The sequence below is a fragment of the Lytechinus variegatus genome, chromosome 16 (genome assembly GCF_018143015.1).
Source record: "Lytechinus variegatus isolate NC3 chromosome 16, Lvar_3.0, whole genome shotgun sequence".
NCBI lineage: Eukaryota > Metazoa > Echinodermata > Echinoidea > Temnopleuroida > Toxopneustidae > Lytechinus > Lytechinus variegatus.
Window position 1 is genome coordinate 5,374,658 of NC_054755.1, and position 18,500 is coordinate 5,393,157.

General features: G+C 36.4%; 3 protein-coding genes across 4 annotated transcripts in view; all 3 read left to right on the plus strand.

The window, feature by feature from the left end:
* The window catches only part of LOC121429715 (multidrug resistance-associated protein 5-like), a 47,064-nt gene extending 42,660 nt beyond the window's left edge, over nt 1–4,404 (plus strand). For both annotated transcript variants that reach the window (XM_041626904.1, XM_041626905.1), the window contains exons 24-29: nt 86–275; nt 895–1,054; nt 1,568–1,646; nt 1,991–2,104; nt 2,714–2,878; nt 3,207–4,404. In XM_041626904.1, the coding sequence (XP_041482838.1) occupies nt 86–275; nt 895–1,054; nt 1,568–1,646; nt 1,991–2,104; nt 2,714–2,878; nt 3,207–3,311 (813 nt within the window). In that variant the 3' untranslated portion in view covers nt 3,312–4,404. The remainder of the gene's footprint in view (nt 1–85; nt 276–894; nt 1,055–1,567; nt 1,647–1,990; nt 2,105–2,713; nt 2,879–3,206) is intronic.
* Nucleotides 4,405–6,870: 2,466 nt separating this feature from the next.
* Nucleotides 6,871–10,537, plus strand: LOC121430005 (allatostatin-A receptor-like). Its single transcript, XM_041627274.1, has 3 exons — nt 6,871–7,603; nt 8,045–8,180; nt 9,916–10,537. Exons 1-3 carry the CDS (start codon nt 7,250–7,252, stop codon nt 10,479–10,481), a joined length of 1,056 nt encoding a protein of 351 aa, XP_041483208.1. The 5' UTR covers nt 6,871–7,249; the 3' UTR covers nt 10,482–10,537.
* Nucleotides 10,538–14,108: 3,571 nt separating this feature from the next.
* Nucleotides 14,109–16,916, plus strand: LOC121429664 (somatostatin receptor type 4-like). The gene is made up of 3 exons (XM_041626815.1): nt 14,109–14,901; nt 15,308–15,443; nt 16,149–16,916. The coding sequence occupies exons 1-3, from the start codon at nt 14,572–14,574 to the stop codon at nt 16,778–16,780; spliced, it is 1,098 nt and encodes a 365-aa protein (XP_041482749.1). The 5' UTR covers nt 14,109–14,571; the 3' UTR covers nt 16,781–16,916.
* Nucleotides 16,917–18,500: the final 1,584 nt, after the last annotated feature.

Consider the following 18,500-nt stretch of genomic DNA (forward strand, 5'->3'; position numbering starts at 1 on the left):
TCTTTATGTTTGATGTTAGTAAAATTGGTGAACAAGTCATACATGACGTAAGTCTCTTAATCTATCTCTCTCTCTTCTTTCAAAGTCCCTCGAGGATGAGGGACCGGAAGTGGTGCCGGATAACCGACCTCCCAAGGACTGGCCAAGTGAGGGTGCAATCCGATTCGACAGCTATCGGATGAGATATCGTGAAGAGCTCCCTCTGGTTCTAAAGAATGTCAAATGCAAGATTCGGGCCGGGGAGAAAATTGGCATTGTTGGTCGCACCGGGTCAGGTAAGAACACATTCATCTGTGTCGTTCTTAAACCTTAAATTTTTTTTGTTGTAATATGACATCACGATTCATATGTCAGGTTTCCAAATGAGCTATCACCTCTTATCAAACACGAATGAAGCATCCGAATCAATGCAAAACCGATATAACAGAAAATGCCGGTACAGATTTCAATGTACCAGACAGGACAATGCCTAATCATCCTCTTATGAAAGTGAAGAAAAGAAATAGGTGCACTCTTACCCGTAACAAAAAACGACCACTCCTTTTTCTTCTAAATCTCCTCATTCATTTTCTGTTCTTTGTTTTCTTTCCTTTACTTATTCTTTATCTCCTCCTCTGTTTGCTCCTCCTCCCCATCTTCTTCTTCTTGCTCTACTTTTTCTCTTCCTCCTTCATCTTATCCTTGTTTTCCTGCTACTTCCTTTGTCTCTTTAAAGCTTCCCTTTTGCAGTAGGCACTTGGTACTTGCAAATGAAATAATAATGGTTTGATTCTCCCCGTTGATTTAAAAGCAAGCCCAAATGAAACAATATACAGAGTCCGACATCTCGAATACGCGCTTCAAGCAAACATTTAAAGCTATCTCACCGATTTCGATATCAATTCATTATTACAGGTAAATCAACGATCAGCGTGGCGTTGTTCAGGCTCGTAGAAGCCGATGACGGTCTGATAACCATTGACGGTCTCGACATCAGTACGATTGGCCTTACCGACCTACGATCTAAGATTTCAATCATTCCTCAGGACCCAGTACTCTTCATCGGGACTGTCAGGTAGACGACTTTCAATATTATTTTGTCCAGCACAGCTACGCCTGCGGCATTAATAATCGTTCTTGAAAGCCCACTGCTTGGGGTGTTTTTATCGCTGAACTTGTCTCTTTTGAAATGATATCGCTGTTGAGTGAACAGCATCCGAAGCAGATTATGAAGTGCTTTGTACCCGAAACAAAGCATTGCAAAGAGGCGCTATACGAGGTTGGACTGGATATCGAGCCGAGCTTTCGTGGTGTTCTGTATAAGCTCATGGTTTCTCTGGGAAAAGGGCCACGAGCTAGAGAAGCAAGCAAGGGGGAAATTCACGTTCTATTTTTTTAAATAAATAACCAATTACAACCTTTAGAGGGTGCAAGCGAAATATGGGAATAGAATGGGGTCTAGCAGTCAGATGTTCAAAGAAACTTGTTGCAAAGTATAATGATGAAATAACTAGATAAAATTTCCCTCGCTTATCAAAACTTTGTGTCTTTTTTGATAATCATTTTAATATTTATGTTTTTATCAAAGGTACAATTTGGATCCGTTTAACGAGCGAAGTGATAAGGAATTATGGGAGGCCCTGGAGCAGGCATACATGAAAGATAAGGTAGGGTTTTGTTGAAAATATAAATAATTGTTTTTATTTTTTATATTTTGTAGTAAAGTTTTGTTTATTTTCATATCACATGACTTTATCTTTTTCGCGAGCCATGTCTTTTCTTGTTTTAAATTTCTCGGGGAAAAAGTTGTATTAAATTTGATTCCTTAGCATTTTACCTGGTCGAAAATATGATTGCCATGATAATTTTTATGAATGAAAGTGTCTGTCGGTGAGGTTTCGATTGAGATATCAAATTTAGTTTTCTCACCCCGAACCTCCGCGGAGGGGGTAATATTGGAAATCATATTAATGAACACATTTTCGTCTATTTTTTATATTGTCTCTTTTAGATTAGTGTTCTCGATCATCAGTTAGAAGCTCCCGTTACCGAGGGGGGAGATAACTTCTCTGTTGGAGAGAGGCAACTTCTGTGTATGGCCAGGGCTCTTCTTCGAAATAGCAAGGTATTGATCCAAATGAAGAATGTGATTTTTTTTGTTTAGGGCATTGCAAAAGTAACTTATTTCTTCATTTGCAATAAATACATATTTTGAAATATACCCGTAAAAATATTGATGTCAAAAATTATTAGTAAGGGTGTATCGAGTCGTAAGTAACTTTTAACAATATTTCATTTAACTTATTTTATCGTTCCAAACTTTATAAAAAGTGAATATTAATCAGCTTTAAAAAAATTCTTAGATGATAGGAACGTTATAGGTATTGCTCCAACAATTTGTACGTGTCATGGTTAAAAATAAATACATGTATCTAGCCAAACAAGTAAATAAAGAAGTAATAAATAAATGAATAAATAAATAAAACCAAGTATAAGAGATTGAACGTCCGAATTGAGGTAAACAAAATAGGTACTTGACATGGATTATTTCTTTTGTGATTGGTCATGAAATTCACACAATCAGAAAATAGAGAAGTTCGATTAAAATTATGTTTTGAGTTGTGAACATTTCTAAGCTCTAGGAAATGGGAGTCTGTGAATTCTTTAGAATGAAATGTTTATATTTTACCCTTTTTCAATTTGCAGTTGTACCTATTTTCATTTCCAAACTTAGATTTTATTCTTGGATGAGGCAACGGCAGCCATTGATACTGACACTGATAGCCTGATACAGCAAACGATAAGAACAGCATTCAGTAACTGTACCACTCTTACTATAGCGCATCGACTTAATACAGTACTCGACTCAGATAGAATACTCGTCATGGACGATGGAAGGGTAATTAAACAATTCTATTCTTATTGGAGTTACTCACATTAAGCAGTGTAGTAGTAGTAGTAGTAGTAGTAGTAGTAGTAGTAGTAGTAGAAGTAGAAGTAGTAGTAGTAGTAGTATAGTTATATTATAGTAGTAGTGTGTATATCATTAGTAAAATTATCATTACGATTGTTAGGGTTTTCCTTTACAATGTGGGAAATGCACATTTATTTACCTCTGTGATTGAAATCAAGAATATACAGAAATTTCGATATGAAGTCCTAAAATTCATTACGTGATGTATATTTTTTTGTAACTATAGTCTTCATTGTCCATTTCTCCCCCACAGGTTGCTGAATTCGATTCCCCTTCTACCTTACGAAGCAATCCAAATTCTATCTTCAGTGGAATGGTGGCTGCAGCCGAGGCACAAAAAGATGGAATTGTGGCCTGAAATCAACGACTACAATTGGACTAAATTTGTATTACTTTGCTTTTGTATAATATTTTCGTAATAATCATATCAGATTATCAGATATTGAATGATTTTGTGTGAAAATAATGGTGCTTTCGATGATTAACTAGGGAACATTGATGAAAATGAGAGACCTCACAAAGTTTGTTTTATTATTTTATGAACGAAATTACTTTGTAATTGTAAACATTTGTAGCAAAAGTTCATTTAAACGCATTTAATGATTAAAAGTTTATATATTTACGGTGTTATTATATAAAGCTTTATAGATGTGTAGTGAAATTGTTAAGAGACTAGGCTGAAATAATGGGTGCAATTTTCCTATATGAATGCCAGTTTATCCACTTTGGTGTTTGAACTTTAAATTAATATGCTGATGGTCTCTGTTTGATGACTGAGACCATTTAGCAATTTCTCTTGATTATTTAACTAAAAAAAATGGTAGATTATCATTGTGTGAATAAAGTGTACATTATAGTGGTGAACGCGCCAACGATGGCCGAGATCTTCTCGACGGGGGTGGATATTTCACCCCCGATCGACCCCCCCTCCCTGACACGGCTGTAAGATGGGTAAAAAATCCTGAAGCGCCATATAACATTGAACAAAATAAATCAAGCGTAGATCTAAATGCAGGTCTAAAAAGACAACCGTACATCTTACGACTGGTCTGGGACTCGATTTTAGAATAAAATTTGATAAAATTTGATGTGAATGTTTTAAACATGGAACATCTTACTGTGTTAAATTCTGAGTCATCGTACGAATACTATTTTCAAATCTATGACTGTGCCACCATCCTTATCGGAATAAAAGCGAATTGAATGTCCGGTCGTAATTACGTCATTATCAATCGTACGATTGCCAAAGATTTAAAACCGATTTGACATTTACTCCGAAATAAAAGCTTGTAAGATATTCCAAATTCTTATATTAGCATTCTTACAGTTAATTTGAACTGCAAAAACCAAGGTACATTTTATTCACAATTTCAGGAAAATAAGCAAAGCGCGATTTGTCCCATAATCGGATCGTGGACCAGTTGTAAGGTGTGCGGATGCGTTTAGGCAAACCATGTACAAAAACGGTATTACACCATCGTTAACCTACTCCAGGGCCCACTAACATAAAGAATAATGATTGATTCTGATGCTGATCTGTACGATTGATCACATTGACTATACTGTGTATGATCAATGATAAAAATTAGCTTCATAACTTACTAATCAATGAGTTTTATGTGACGGGGGACAAGTTCTATGGCAGAAAAAAAATGTCGTTATGAATCATTCGTGTTATTTTTTTTGTTGTCTCTCGCTTCTGCCCTCGTGTAATAATTATGATCCTCATCATGACAGATTACTCTGTAATCTTGTTTCATAATAAAAATAATAATAATGATACAATGATTTATAAATATAATTGATTTATTAGACAATCATTTTAGGATGCTTCAGCATATAACTGAAAAATCGATCTTGTGAAAGAAATGCTGCACAATATTTTATTCTGTCAAACAAGAGGATTAAATCCTCTTGTAAATTTGATTTGGTCTGACCAACTCTTCTCTCTGTTGATTATTATTTTCACTGCATGTATCATTGAGTATCTGTTGTTGTGTTTTGTATTTCATTTTGCATTAACATATGTTGCAATTTAGAAATTGCAATGAATGCTGCTTTTTGTACGTTGTACGTTGTGAATTTTGATGATATAAAATGTAATTGATGAATTAAAAATGGTTCTCTAAAAACAAAACCTTCAAGTAGCTCGTTCCTCATTGTTTTTGCCCCTTTTCGTTGTTTTTATTGTTGAATTTTTTTAATCTCATTTATATTTAATTGTATTACATTGTGCCGAATATTGGCAATCTTTTCCCTCAGCGCTTCATGTGCTTCGAGCAAAATGTATTCCCTTGTTGAAAAAGATAACTCCCATGGGGAAATGAAATATTAAATTCAACTTCTGGGCAGGTAATGCACTGTATACCACCGACTGTCACTCTTTCGAGGGTGCGAACCGTGCGATAATGTGCTAGTGCGTGCAAAGAGAAAGAGAGAGAGAAAGGGGGGGGGGGAGAAGGGGTGGGGAGAAATTACCAGTATTGCCATAATAACTATCTGAATGGTATTGATCAAAAAGAATTTTTGTTTCCAGCATTTGAAATAACACTTTCAAAATTGCAAGCCGCAACACAACTGATTAGTTTGATCCTTATTTGTCAGATGTCAGCCGTCAATATCAGATAATAAGAACAAAAAGCTGAGTATCTTAGTAAATAGATTGGTGGGTTTTTTTAAAGCCTGTGTATAGCTTTGGTAAAGGGTCAATAATGTGATTGATAATCGAATATCATCTAATATGACAGTCTTACTGAAGCGTAGAGACTGTTAGATATTTTTCCAACTGCACTTCTCTGAGAAAATTTCAAATATTCAAATCTTGGATATATAGCGCCCTCTCTCGGCGATGCTTGTTTTAAATTTTAAAAAATGGGCATTCAAGCACTTATCAGATTTAAATTTAGTGATTAGATATCCAAAAGTTACAGACAAAGAACATATCTTGAAAGTTTCAGCCCATTCCATGATTTGGAATAGGATTTAATTGAAAGACAAAAACACACAGATATTTTAATTTGATCGGGTGACCCGATCAAGTTAAATTTCCATGTAAAATCGCAAAATTTATCCTGTAAAACACATTTTCATTTCATATCCTCCACATCATAACTGTTATAGGGCATATCCATTCATATTAGCTAGCAATGCATTGGAATAGTGATAGGTGCATTTTGGTGGATTTACCAAAACTATACACAAGCTTTAATACTCTTATTTCTTATACTGACCCTTTTCATTATAGAGAGTGTATTGTTGATTGTTCAAAGCCGCATTGAATCGAAATATAAGAATAATAGGTCAGTAAATACGCTGGTACATTAACTGTCGGGAGTAGCCAGATTAAGGAAGGGGGAAACGGGACACTGTTCCGACTTTTTTTTTATTTAAGTTAGGAATGAATAAATGTCCACTTTATTATCTTTCCCCTTGAAATGCAATGTAAATGAATATGATGGATCTTTACCTTCAGAAACGACTGTGATGATGATTCATTACAAAATAGTCTAAACCAAAGTCAAGATTAATTCGAGCACAAAGATAGACGATTTTAATCATTTTAATACTTTTTGAGAAAATAGGTTGATTATCAAACAAGTGCCTAATAATGTGGAATTACAAACCAATCAAACACGACCAATAGAAAGATTGGTATTTTGTCTAATTGTATTACAAGAGCACTGCCACTAGCATGATTACAGGAATTAAATTCATTTGCGTACACTACGAGTATTTGATGTTAGTTTACCACAGCTCACGAAAAAAAATGTGTATAATTATTCCATAATACCGTCTATGATTTATAGCCGTTATATTTTACACAAGAAATAAAGGAAAATACCTAATCTCCCCCGTATTAATTTCCAACCTAATATTTTCATTCCAGATTACATCCTTGTCTGACACGCGATCCACGTATCCTTGTGATATAAAGAAAGAAGAGACTACCTAGGCAGAACCCAGTGGAGGTAAAAAAAAATACTGCTTTGACTTGTCTGTTAATTGAGAGCCGCTATTTGGAGAAAATTTCTCGTGAAATAGCAGGAAGCGGAATTTAAAATATTGGTACATAGGCCCTGCAAGCTTTGTTCGCATATCAAACGCATGGGCCTACCTAATTATCTTTACTCTGGTATATCGGTTGTAATGTAAGCGATAGCAGACTGGAATGGTTAGATTGATTGAATCAAATTGATTTTTTTTCGCTAACCGATTGCATTGGTGTTTTATGTAAAGACTGAAATACATCTTTGCAGTCTTATCTTTTGCTGCCGATTCGACGGAAAATCGTTTACAATGGCAGATTGCTCACGTGTTTTCTTATCGATCTCGTGCAACTTTTCGATGTCGAGTCTCCCTGATGAACTCGCCGAACGATTGCACACGACGTCGACCATTGCTTTCGCTTGCATGGTCATCATCATCCTCTTCGGTCTGGTAGGCAACCTCCTAATCGTCTACATCGTATGTACGAAACCGAAGATGATCACGGTCCATAACGTGCACGTCGTCAATCTTGCCGTCATCGACATCCTATTCCTCTGCGTCTGCAGCGTGGTCGATGTTGTCGGAATGGGTGTGATCGCTTACCACGATATTTTTCTGAATATATCATCGAGCCAGTCGGCCGGCATCATCTTCGTTCAAACGGTATATAGGCCCCCTATATATTTACTACTTGTTTGATTCATTATTTATTCAGTCTAAAACATACTTCAATGACACGATTCAAAGTTCCATGGACCAAGTGTGATTTTTACAATATTTAAATAAAATAATAGATGAAAACAATATCCGGGATGCTTCATTCACAGTCTGTGACGCAGATAAAGAATTTTGCCACCAGGATGGTGGCTTTAAAACGCCAAAAGATGAAATTAAATCCAACTATCAATAACTCGTGATCTTGGTGTCTCTATAATTACTGATTATCTGGCTTTCCAAAACACATCATTTATCTTGAATGTGTCAATCTTTGGGTTCACCCCCTCCCCCCCTTCAACTCGCTCTCTATTGCTGAAACAAAATAGTTCATAATTTATATTTTTCAAAACGAAACATTTTTTCTTTTCTTCTGCTGTTTTATATCAGCTAACATTCACGGCCTCTTGTGGGACCCTGATGGCATTGGCCTTCCAGCGATACCTGGCGATAGTTAAACCATTGGAGAACAAGAAACGACGCACAGTCAAGAACGCTAATATTCTGCAAGCTATTGTTTGGACAGGTATGCATATGACGGCGCCAAGGTATTTTGATGGGGCGGGATAGATGACCAAGCAGTGACGTAATTGTCCTCAATTAAATTAAAGGGGCATATGACCCAGACCTCCTTTTCAATATTTTTTTTAAAATCTTTTTTTTTTTCAATACATGAAAATCGTGTTAGGGTGCGTGTCCCAGCACCTATACAGTGCGTCCCAGAAAAAACGAAACCGAGGTTTAGTGATGGTTTATGACCTACCAACGTAAAGCTTAGAATCCCCTCTTTCATTTGATACTACTTAAATTATTCTCTATTCACGCATGCGTGAGCAAAAACAATTCAAAGAAAGGATGCCAAAAACTCATTTGGCGGGGGTATCTAAATTTTAAAAAAAGTCATATGACTAAAAAGTTCAATATCTGCTCTTTTATTTGATACCTTAATCACAAAAAATGGTCAAGAAGTAAAAAAGTTATGATCCCTCGAAACAATGCTTTATTTCCATAATTTTATTAAATAAATGTGTTTTCACCAGTTTCCCACAGAAGCTATCGCACGGTAACAAAAGAGTTAATGCATGGCTGATCGTCAACAAAACGGAGCGTCGAGTGAGTTTGAACGCTAGCATGTAAAACCTCTTTATTTTATGAAATTATTGAAATTCAAGCCTTATTTCAAATAACCATAACTTTGTTATTCTTTGACCATTTTATGTAATTGAGGTATCAAATTAAAGAGCAGATATTGAGCATTTTAAAAATGTGGTTTTCTTTTAAAACCAAGATACGGCCCGCCAAGTGACTTTTTGGAATCCCCTTTTCAAATTATTTTTGATCTCTAATGCGTGAATGAGAAATAATTTAAGTAATTCCAGATGAAAGAGGAGATTCTAAGCTTTAAAATGGTAGGTCTTTTGTCTATTGTATTTGTGATTAAGTTATGATAAATCATCGATAAATCTCGGTTTCGTTTTTTGTGGGACGCACTGTATAGCAGCACATCTGCATATCTTATTGTTCTTAATTAGAAGCAGGTACATGTTTCAGTTCATATAACTACCTTTCAATTAATGTTTAAAGATTTAAAGTGGTATAATCCGCGAATGTATCAGTATAGTTTAATTGAACATATATCTCTTGCAATTCACCTGGGTAATACAGCGCCCTTATTGGTCACAAATGCAATAATTTAAACCGTTATTGACTGACTGGGTATAGTTTAGTACATCGACTGCTTTGGGAGGCATGGTCAACAATATTCGCCTATCTGTGATTTCACACTGGTAGTAAATCATCGAGAGGAATTACCACCAACCGAAAGAGCAGAAGTAGATATTCCTGCCATACTCCAGATATCATATGCTTTATCATAATGGCGCTAAAATCATTGCAAGTGACGGTAATATACATCACTCCCAAAAGACTTTGAATTGGCGATCTTATACCCCGAGCACAATCAGTAGCGACTTGTTTCATGTCTGCGTATTATTAGAACGTATTGCAAAGAAAATGAAGGTAACTATTGTCCGGGCATAATGTTTGATGTATCTTATTTCCCAATCGGAAAAATAATTGTCTACCAATCAATATGGGATAACATGTCGATGACGTCATTCCACGATTTATACTGTTGTAATCAGGGTAATAGCAATATGGAAAAAATTCTAATCACAATCATCCTGAATATTGAAACTATTATTTTGCCAAAATGCGTTTAATGTTTACAAAGTGATCGTTCTCTTTTTTTCATCCAACAGTTTCTCTCTTTTGGGGTGTCATCGTTGCTGTTTTGGAATCTGATCTCACTACCCACGTCATCGCCGAGGGCATCTCCCTGTACCAAGCTGCGTTCTTCTTTTCTCTCCTCATCGTCGCCATGGCTATCTGTCATATCGCCATCTATCGATCCGTGCGCGAGCGTGAGATGGTCGAAGGCGGTCGCGTGGCGCGATGGCAGCAACAACGCAACATGCGCATGCTCAGAATGGTCAATATGTTAGTGTTCACTTTTCTCATCGCGCGCGGATTCTGGCTCATCTACGGCCTGTACGTCAATCACACGAGCCCTCGATCGCAAGAAGATCACGTGGAAAAGTTATTCCATGACGTCATGGTGCAAATTTTTGCGCGCATCGGGTGCGCGGTCAATAGCGCGTTGAATCCGGTCATTTATGGAATGCTCACGCCGGATTTTCATCGGCATCTGATCCAAATAATTTTCCATCCGTTCGCAGATTCGGCGCCACAAAGACGAGGAACCATGGACAGGGATAGCACTTATATTGTGACGTCATCATCTGCTAATACAGTGAGTTCTGCCTAATGATGGTGCGAATTCCTACTTCTTATAATGATCACTGAAATTTCCTACTTTTCAATAATTTGTCCAAAGTCGTTAAAAGAATTGTGACGGGTCATACGGATGCACTTTGTTTGGCGAAATCTGTTTATACGTCTGAACATTAAACAAAATGGAAAAGTAATAAAATTCCATTAACAGAACCCCAACCAAAAAAAAGGAAGTCGTACTTCATATATCGTATGTATTGTTTGCTATTCCATTTTATTACTGATTCATATGACTGTGCATGTTCTAAACATGTAAAAACTGCTACGGTATGGGCGATATGAAATAAAATGTTGTTTTTGGAGATGTTTTGGCGATTTTACATGAAAAACTTTTTGGCCATGATCCATACCAAAATAAGAATAACTGCATTTCCTTTCCTTGTTTTCTGCTTGTGGCCTGGGTTGGAGTTTTCAGGGTATTTTCTTTGCTTGTAAGCTTTCCGAATTGCAATTACAAAATTAATGTATTTCCTTTAAATAAATGTTCGATTTTCTTTAAATGCAATAACGAGTTAGGGCGATCGGTGAAATTCAAATCTGCTAAAAAAAGAAAATAAATCCAGAAGTAAAAACGACTCGACAGTCAATGCATATTTGTGGAATGGGAATGCAAGATGATACTGCTACACGAATATTTATAGATAAAATTCATTCTTAAAAACAAATATTCACAAAATTGGTCTTGAAAATAAATCGTCAAAAGTTTTACTGTTATGTATTGGTTTTTGTTTCATCCATTCGAATACGAATGGAAAATATTTGCTCAAAGCCGCATTCGTATTATGCGTGAAAGCGATTCAAAGTAATAGAAACAAAGGGGCTAAGGCGCCTGATTATTCATGGAAAGTCCGGGGTTCGATTCCCGGCCGCGGCACTTATGCCCCTGACCAAGGCATTTAATCGACAATGATCTTTTATCCTGCATTTAAATAAATGAAAATGCTATTTGCATTCTTGGTAACTAGGTGTGCACTTGTTGTTTTTAACCAACTATATAAAACAATGTACTTTAAATATATTCTAATTTATTTTTTTTACAAAAAATTGACAGTTTTGAAAGTCCATTTGCATAAAGGTTGTCAATTATTTGACATGGGTCTATCAGAGTCATTGAACTAACAACATATATATTTTATTTCGTGTGACTGACGTCAGCGATGGCAGTATGAATACATTGTCGCCACCAGTCCTTATGTACGTGTATCTTTGTTGTTTCAAACAATTTGTTTGCCCTGTGTACCAGTAAGACGGTGTCCGGCTACCAAGGCAATGGTCTTTATTGCTGGCATGTATGGATTAAATATCCACTTCGAGACCCGAAAGTGTTTGTCTTAACCCCTTCACTTTCACGAATCACATTAAAACATTGTATTGCTGTATGGTATATCCATGAGTGGTATTATGGTGTTATAATTCAGTGTGAAGCTTGAAAGAAAATATGTAGAACACACAAAATATTCAAGGAAAGATTTTGAAGGCATGTACATGCCCTAACACACAATACAACACCACTCTTTGTAAGGACATCCTAAAAGCAGCATTAATTATGATAAGTTTCAATGTTTACAGCTTTAATTTTATATGTTTTCTTTACTTCAAAACAATCATTATCAAGAAAATTATCAATCAATCAGATTTCGAAATGATAATACATGACATGTCACACTAATAACATTATATATATATATACAAAAGTTTGAAATTTGTACATACAATGAGCCATATGACAGCCGTACATCTCAAACTACAAAATCTAAATTAATATTAATCGAGTAGGCATATTTGCATAGTGTGAATGTACTCATCTGTTTCTAACAATATGTAGGTTGTGATAACAAAACGATATTCGAAAGAAAATTAGTTATCATTTATTGCATATAATTGTTGTGTATTTAGACTGCGTGATATTCCGATCGTAATAATCAGCTGATAATTACTACTTCAAAGTCACATGACCAGAGCAAATGTAGCACTGGTACAGTGTACAATTTTATAAGATTCTATTAATCAACAATTTGATTTGCGATTTTCGCTCTGCTTTGAATATATGCATAAAGACATTTACGTTGAAGACGCAATTCAATCAGTGTTTAAACGTTATGTTCACTGAGATTCATGTGTAACGAATAGATGAAGGTTTCACAGAAAACTTTATAAAGTTACGTGCAAGCTGTCCGGAAAGTTTGTCAGTCTAATTCATACAGTAAGACTGTTCGTGTCGAAGAGAGCTACAGATATATATTGGTCAAAAGATTGGTGACAAATAGAGAAAAGAGGGAGAGAGAGTAAAGTTTATCAAAAGATTGATGACGAAGAGAGAGAGAAATATTATTTAAGAGATTGGTGACGAAATGGAAGAAAACGTTCATTCTAAAATTGCTGACGAAGGGGAAGAGAAAAATTGATTAAAAGATTGCTTACGAAGATAGGGAGAAATATTTTTTGAAATATTAGTGACGAAATTGAAGAGAAATATTGTTCATGAGATTAGTGACGAAGGGGATATTGGTGACGAAGAGAGAGAGAATATGTTTGAAGTATTGGTCACAAAAGGAGAGAAAAATACTGTTTAAAGATTGATGACGAAGGGACAGAGAGATTAATGTTGCTCAAAAGATTGGTGACGAATAGATAGATTGTTTACAGATTGGTGACGAATGGGGAGAGAAACATTATTTAAAAGATTGGTGACGAAGGGAGAGACAAAAGATTGATGATGGATAGAGAGAGAAAAATATTGATTAATGGGTTTGTGACGAAAGGAAAAAGACACATTGCTTAAAAGATGATGACGGCATTAAACTTATTTAAATATTGCTGACGAAGAAAAAAAAGAAAACATGCATTATGTATTTATTCTTTCAATGATATTACATTTTCGTTTGGCATCAGTATTTCAAACATATCAAACAATAGTTCTCTCTTCTTTCGTCAACAATATATATTTCTCTCTTCGTCAACAATGTATCTTTCTTTCTTCGTCAACAGTATCATTTGATTATTTTAAGAATGGAAAAAAGAATACTGTTGGGAATATTGACATATATAAAAGTTTTGAAAATCATTTTTGTTTTCAATTTTCACATTATAGAGAACTATGCCCCCAAGAAAAGGAAACTAAAGTATGATTGTTCCCTGCTCCGTCCATTGGAAACGCCAGAAAAAAATTTGATGTTTTTTAACACGTCCACAAGTTGTTTAAATAATGCATAAAACATGTTCATGCTGCATTTAAATCGAATCGCAGACTTCCATGGTGTATTCGGGCGCCTTAGACCACGTGGCCACGACACCTGATGGTTTAGACGGTAAAGCTAATTCCATGAACGTCCTGTTTTGATGTATTCTAAGGGTGTGGTTCCTTCCTTCGTATTCCTGGAATTAATTATAATATTTTCGTATTCATGGATAATCTTCTGATTGATACAAGGAAATTTAAGGCACATCCTTGATCTATACCAGCGGAGGTGAACTTTTTTTTTTCGTACCAGTAATCGATACCCAGCCTTTGAAAATGTGAGGGTACCGTATCTCTATGTAACTACTCCCATCAACAGATATATAAAAGTTTATTACATACACGACATACACGTGAATGTTGTATTCTGTAAACAAAGTGATGACATTGTGGATTCAAATGCGCAATAAACAACTTAAGACGGATCTACCGAAAGAGACCCTAAGCATTTTTTTGTCGCGAGATTCGAGTTTGATTGTTGGCCTATACATACCTACCTACCCTCACAAGTGAGTTTTCAACATCCGTGCTTGATGTTTGGTTGACGTAAGTTTAGTTGGATTTAACAGTGATATCCTGCGACTAGATTGCTTTCATTTATTATTTACGGTCGATTGTAATTATCTTATTGCATATGGACTTACTCATCTGATAAAAATTGGCCTCACTGCATTTTTTAGCGGATGACGCAAACAAGACTCTCTTTTTAGATTCCTTTTCTATGAAAGTTTATCATGATCATATATTGATGGATGTTGATCACCGTGCTTTGGAAGTGTTGAGAACATTCTTCTAAGACCGTCTGCATTTGTCTCAAAAATCTACAATGGCTTGTATGCACGCCACGATATTCCAATGTTCAAGCAATGACACGCTTTACGATATCGACCCCCATATACAACAGTTCGAGGTCGCCGTCCTAGTCGTTTCATGTATATGTGTCCTACTAGGCGTGGTCGGCAACGCTCTCATCGTCTACATCGTACCCAAGAAGGATATGCACAGTGTGTGTAATATATTCGTCGCCAATCTAGCCATCCGGGATATCATTTTCCTGGCAACATTCGGTCTGGCCGTGATCGTTGACCATGGAGTATTTATCAGAATGGGAAGTGAGTTGAGAGTTATGCCTTTGATCTCCGTTTATGCCCTTACGGTGAGTTGTGTTGAAGTTGATTCTGTTGGTCTAATGGTTGCTTGCAAAATCTTTGTTTGTTCTGTTTCGCTTGTTTCGTTGCTGTTATTGAAAACTTTTTATGAAGCCTCATTAACTTGAAACTGAATTATCTTTAAAATGTTCTGCGACTGCCAAACAAAACTAGGTTCTTGATGACAAATATTATTGCAAAATGAAATATACAGAAATGTCTCACCTTCTCTCATATTAGCTTCCTTCTTTATTTGAATCAATATTTATTTATCAGGGTGGGAACATTAGTTGCGAGGAAGCGCAGTGACCTAACTTATCGTAAAGGCCTTTTTTATTTTAAGGAAGAATTAGCGCATTTCGTGAATCAACATTGACTGAATCGTATTTGTCTACACCCAACTTCTTTTTTCAGGTGACAATATTGGCTACATCTGGACTCTTGGTGGCGCTAGCTATCGATCGTTTTCAATCCATTGGCCATCCTCTGCAATCGCGTTCGAAGAAAAGCTTTTACAAAGCTCATATTGCAACGGCTGTCATCTGGATAGGTAAGTGTACAGAGGATGATTGCACCATTAGATTGGCAAATACATTTTCACAAGCAAAACCGAAAAGGCGATCCTCATCGAATAAAAATATACTATATCTGGGAGTATTTCTTTGGCAAATAATATATCTGACACGAAAACAGAGAAAAAATGTCCGCAATGCCAAATGGTTCTAATTGTCGCCATAAATGGCTATGATGACTAAGAAATGATTGGCAAGCAAAGAGAGAAAAAATACCCCCCCCCCCTTCCCGTGGATTATCAATAATTCTCACCAGCAATATGACAAGCGAGAATAATTATGGGAAAATGTCTGCACAAAGGTGAAAGAGGGGCAAGAGAGTTATTTACAACTTCGGGTAAATAGGGCTATCCCACCCCCACCCCCGTTTCACCAACTGATATGGCTGATAATTGATAAATGTTAATGTACACGATAAGCCAAAGACAGCATATAATTTGAACACTTATTAATGCCACCTCGGCGGATCCTATGATAGCTTAACAAATTCAATAAGGCCTACCTAATTTACAGATACAATAAGCTATAAGTCAGATGTTCGTCTACTACAATCATAACAAATGAAACTGTCTTGAATGAAAAGATGCTGACGGGAATACTCACCTTGAATGTGCCCCTATTGTTCGTTCTAATCGATCTGTTGCCTATTTCACAATTGATAATTATTCTCTCTTTTCATGCAGTCTCCTTCATTCTTCCCATCGTACACCCGATCATGAAAACCCCCAACTCTCCGTTATCTTGGCTCCTCGTCGTGATCGTCAACACAGCGGTCGCTTACGTTCTCCCTCTCGCCACTGTCGGCATCTGTTACGTCTTCATCATCATCGCTGTTCGACGGGGTCAAGAGGTCAGCGGCGAATCAAACCACCTTACGCGCTGGGAATTCAAACGCAAGATCCGCGTACTGCGCATGGTTGCGTACGTCGTTTTCCTCTTCTCACTGACATGGGGCGCTTGGTGGGGGTTTAATGTCTACATTGCATACCTGAATTACAAGGGAGAACCAATCGGTATCCATGACTCAATCGCTATGGACATCACGGACTTGATGGTGATCGCGACGAGCGTCATCAACCCATTCATTTACGGTCTCACGGACGCGAACTTTAACCGTCATCTGAAGAGGATACTCTGCTGGTCGTGTGCGCCGAGGAGCTTGCATCAGCACGGGTCCTCAAGGAATCCTGGGGAGATCGTCCCGTTGGACCATGCCGAATATTCGATTGTGAAACGACGTTACAGCCATTCTAACGGACGCCCGGATAAGAGTGCTCTCCGAATGAGCGCAGTGGATATTGAGTGCGACGTATGATTACTGCAGAATGGTAGACTTAATCGGCGTCAGTCGAACGGCATATAAAAGCGAAACCTGTTGCAGATTATCTATCCCAAGTGTCTTCCTCGGCATGGTGTAAAATTAATAAACTTTTCTGATATCCCAAATTGCTACGAAATTCTGAAGTGCCAGATGTCGTGAGAACTCATTCTTACAGTGATAAAGAACGGTTTATGACGTCTCCGTGACGCGAGGCACTTAAAGCATTATTTGGGTTCTCTTGCCCCATTATCATGTTAAGAAACATTTTCACTCCAATTGTGATATTTTATGATTGTCGCACGTTGTAGCTTCTATGATTTAGATTTGTTAGCAATTATCGACTTAATCTCGCTCTTTGAAACAATGTTCTATACATCAGATATTCACGAGATCAATCCCCATTCCCACAATGTTGTAAAAATCAATATCGGTGTACATGAAAACACGATAGTTCTGTTCAAGATATACTCCCAGTATTAAACCTTTAATCATGTGAACACTTGCTTCAACAGTGTCAATGTTTCCACCAGAACATTGGGTAACCATTTTAAAAGAGGAAAATTCACCTTTCTTTTAATCAAAAGGTATTTGAATATTGAATACTTATATATTTGTACTGCAGGTGCGAACACATGGGGCCTGTTGCTTTTTACCTGAGAAAACTGTAATAAAATCTGAAAACTAAGGTTAGTCTGATTTCTGCCATTGTCACAGGGCAAAAACTCCGGTAAAAACAACCTGATTTTTCTCAGGTAAAAAGTTTTATGCAACGGGCCCCTGATGTCATTCCGGAGAGATAGAAACGAAAAATAATAAAAGTAGCAATACTTTTGTTTCAGAAATTCGCTTGTACTTCTCGCATGTTAAGCAAAGTGTATAAATATGCACTTTCAAATATCTTGTGCAAGAAAGGTAGCAATTTGCATGATTTGTATCTGATTTCTCACTCTGACAATTTATATGAAAGAAATATCATATTTCAATATTCTTGCATTTGAGAGGTTCTTGATGTTCTCGGCTTTTGTTCAAAACTTTATTCCCTTAGTGTAATAGGATGCGAGTCTGGCTGCGACTTCTTCTTTGAAGCATACACAGACTCAAAGATTTGCCCAATGAACCCTCATTTAGATTTATCCAATTACTATTATTAGATGTTTCAGTTGGCCTTGGATTCGATACTTGCATGTATTTGTAATTATGGTATGTATATAGAAAAATTAAATGATTCATTAAAATTATCAATATGGTGACCAAAATACTTCACACTGTCATTTATTTGTGATTATTATTTTCAGTTTGGGGCACCACGATAACAGTGTGGATGTCGACGATGCATGAGCATTTAGTAGACTCCTTAAATATTACGAGCCTGATTCAAATTTGTAAAGTACAACTTCTGGACATTTCCACTTTCTTGAATATTAATCATGCCTGGGAATGTACTCATTGGGTCTTTTGCGGCTTAACGATGGTGACGTAAATCGGATCTTACGTAATAGACTCAATTTCACAATGGAAGACAAGAAACTAGTCTTATTAAACACAATGAAACATTTAATGATTTTATTTTAATTTAACTTTATTTCATGTTTATTCTTATCTTTTTATTATAAACAGAGAAGATAGAAAAGGGCATTTACAGTCAAAACCTTGAAAAAGAAATGAATATACTGTAAACCGTTCGTATCAATAATATGATATACAAGCTTTCTAA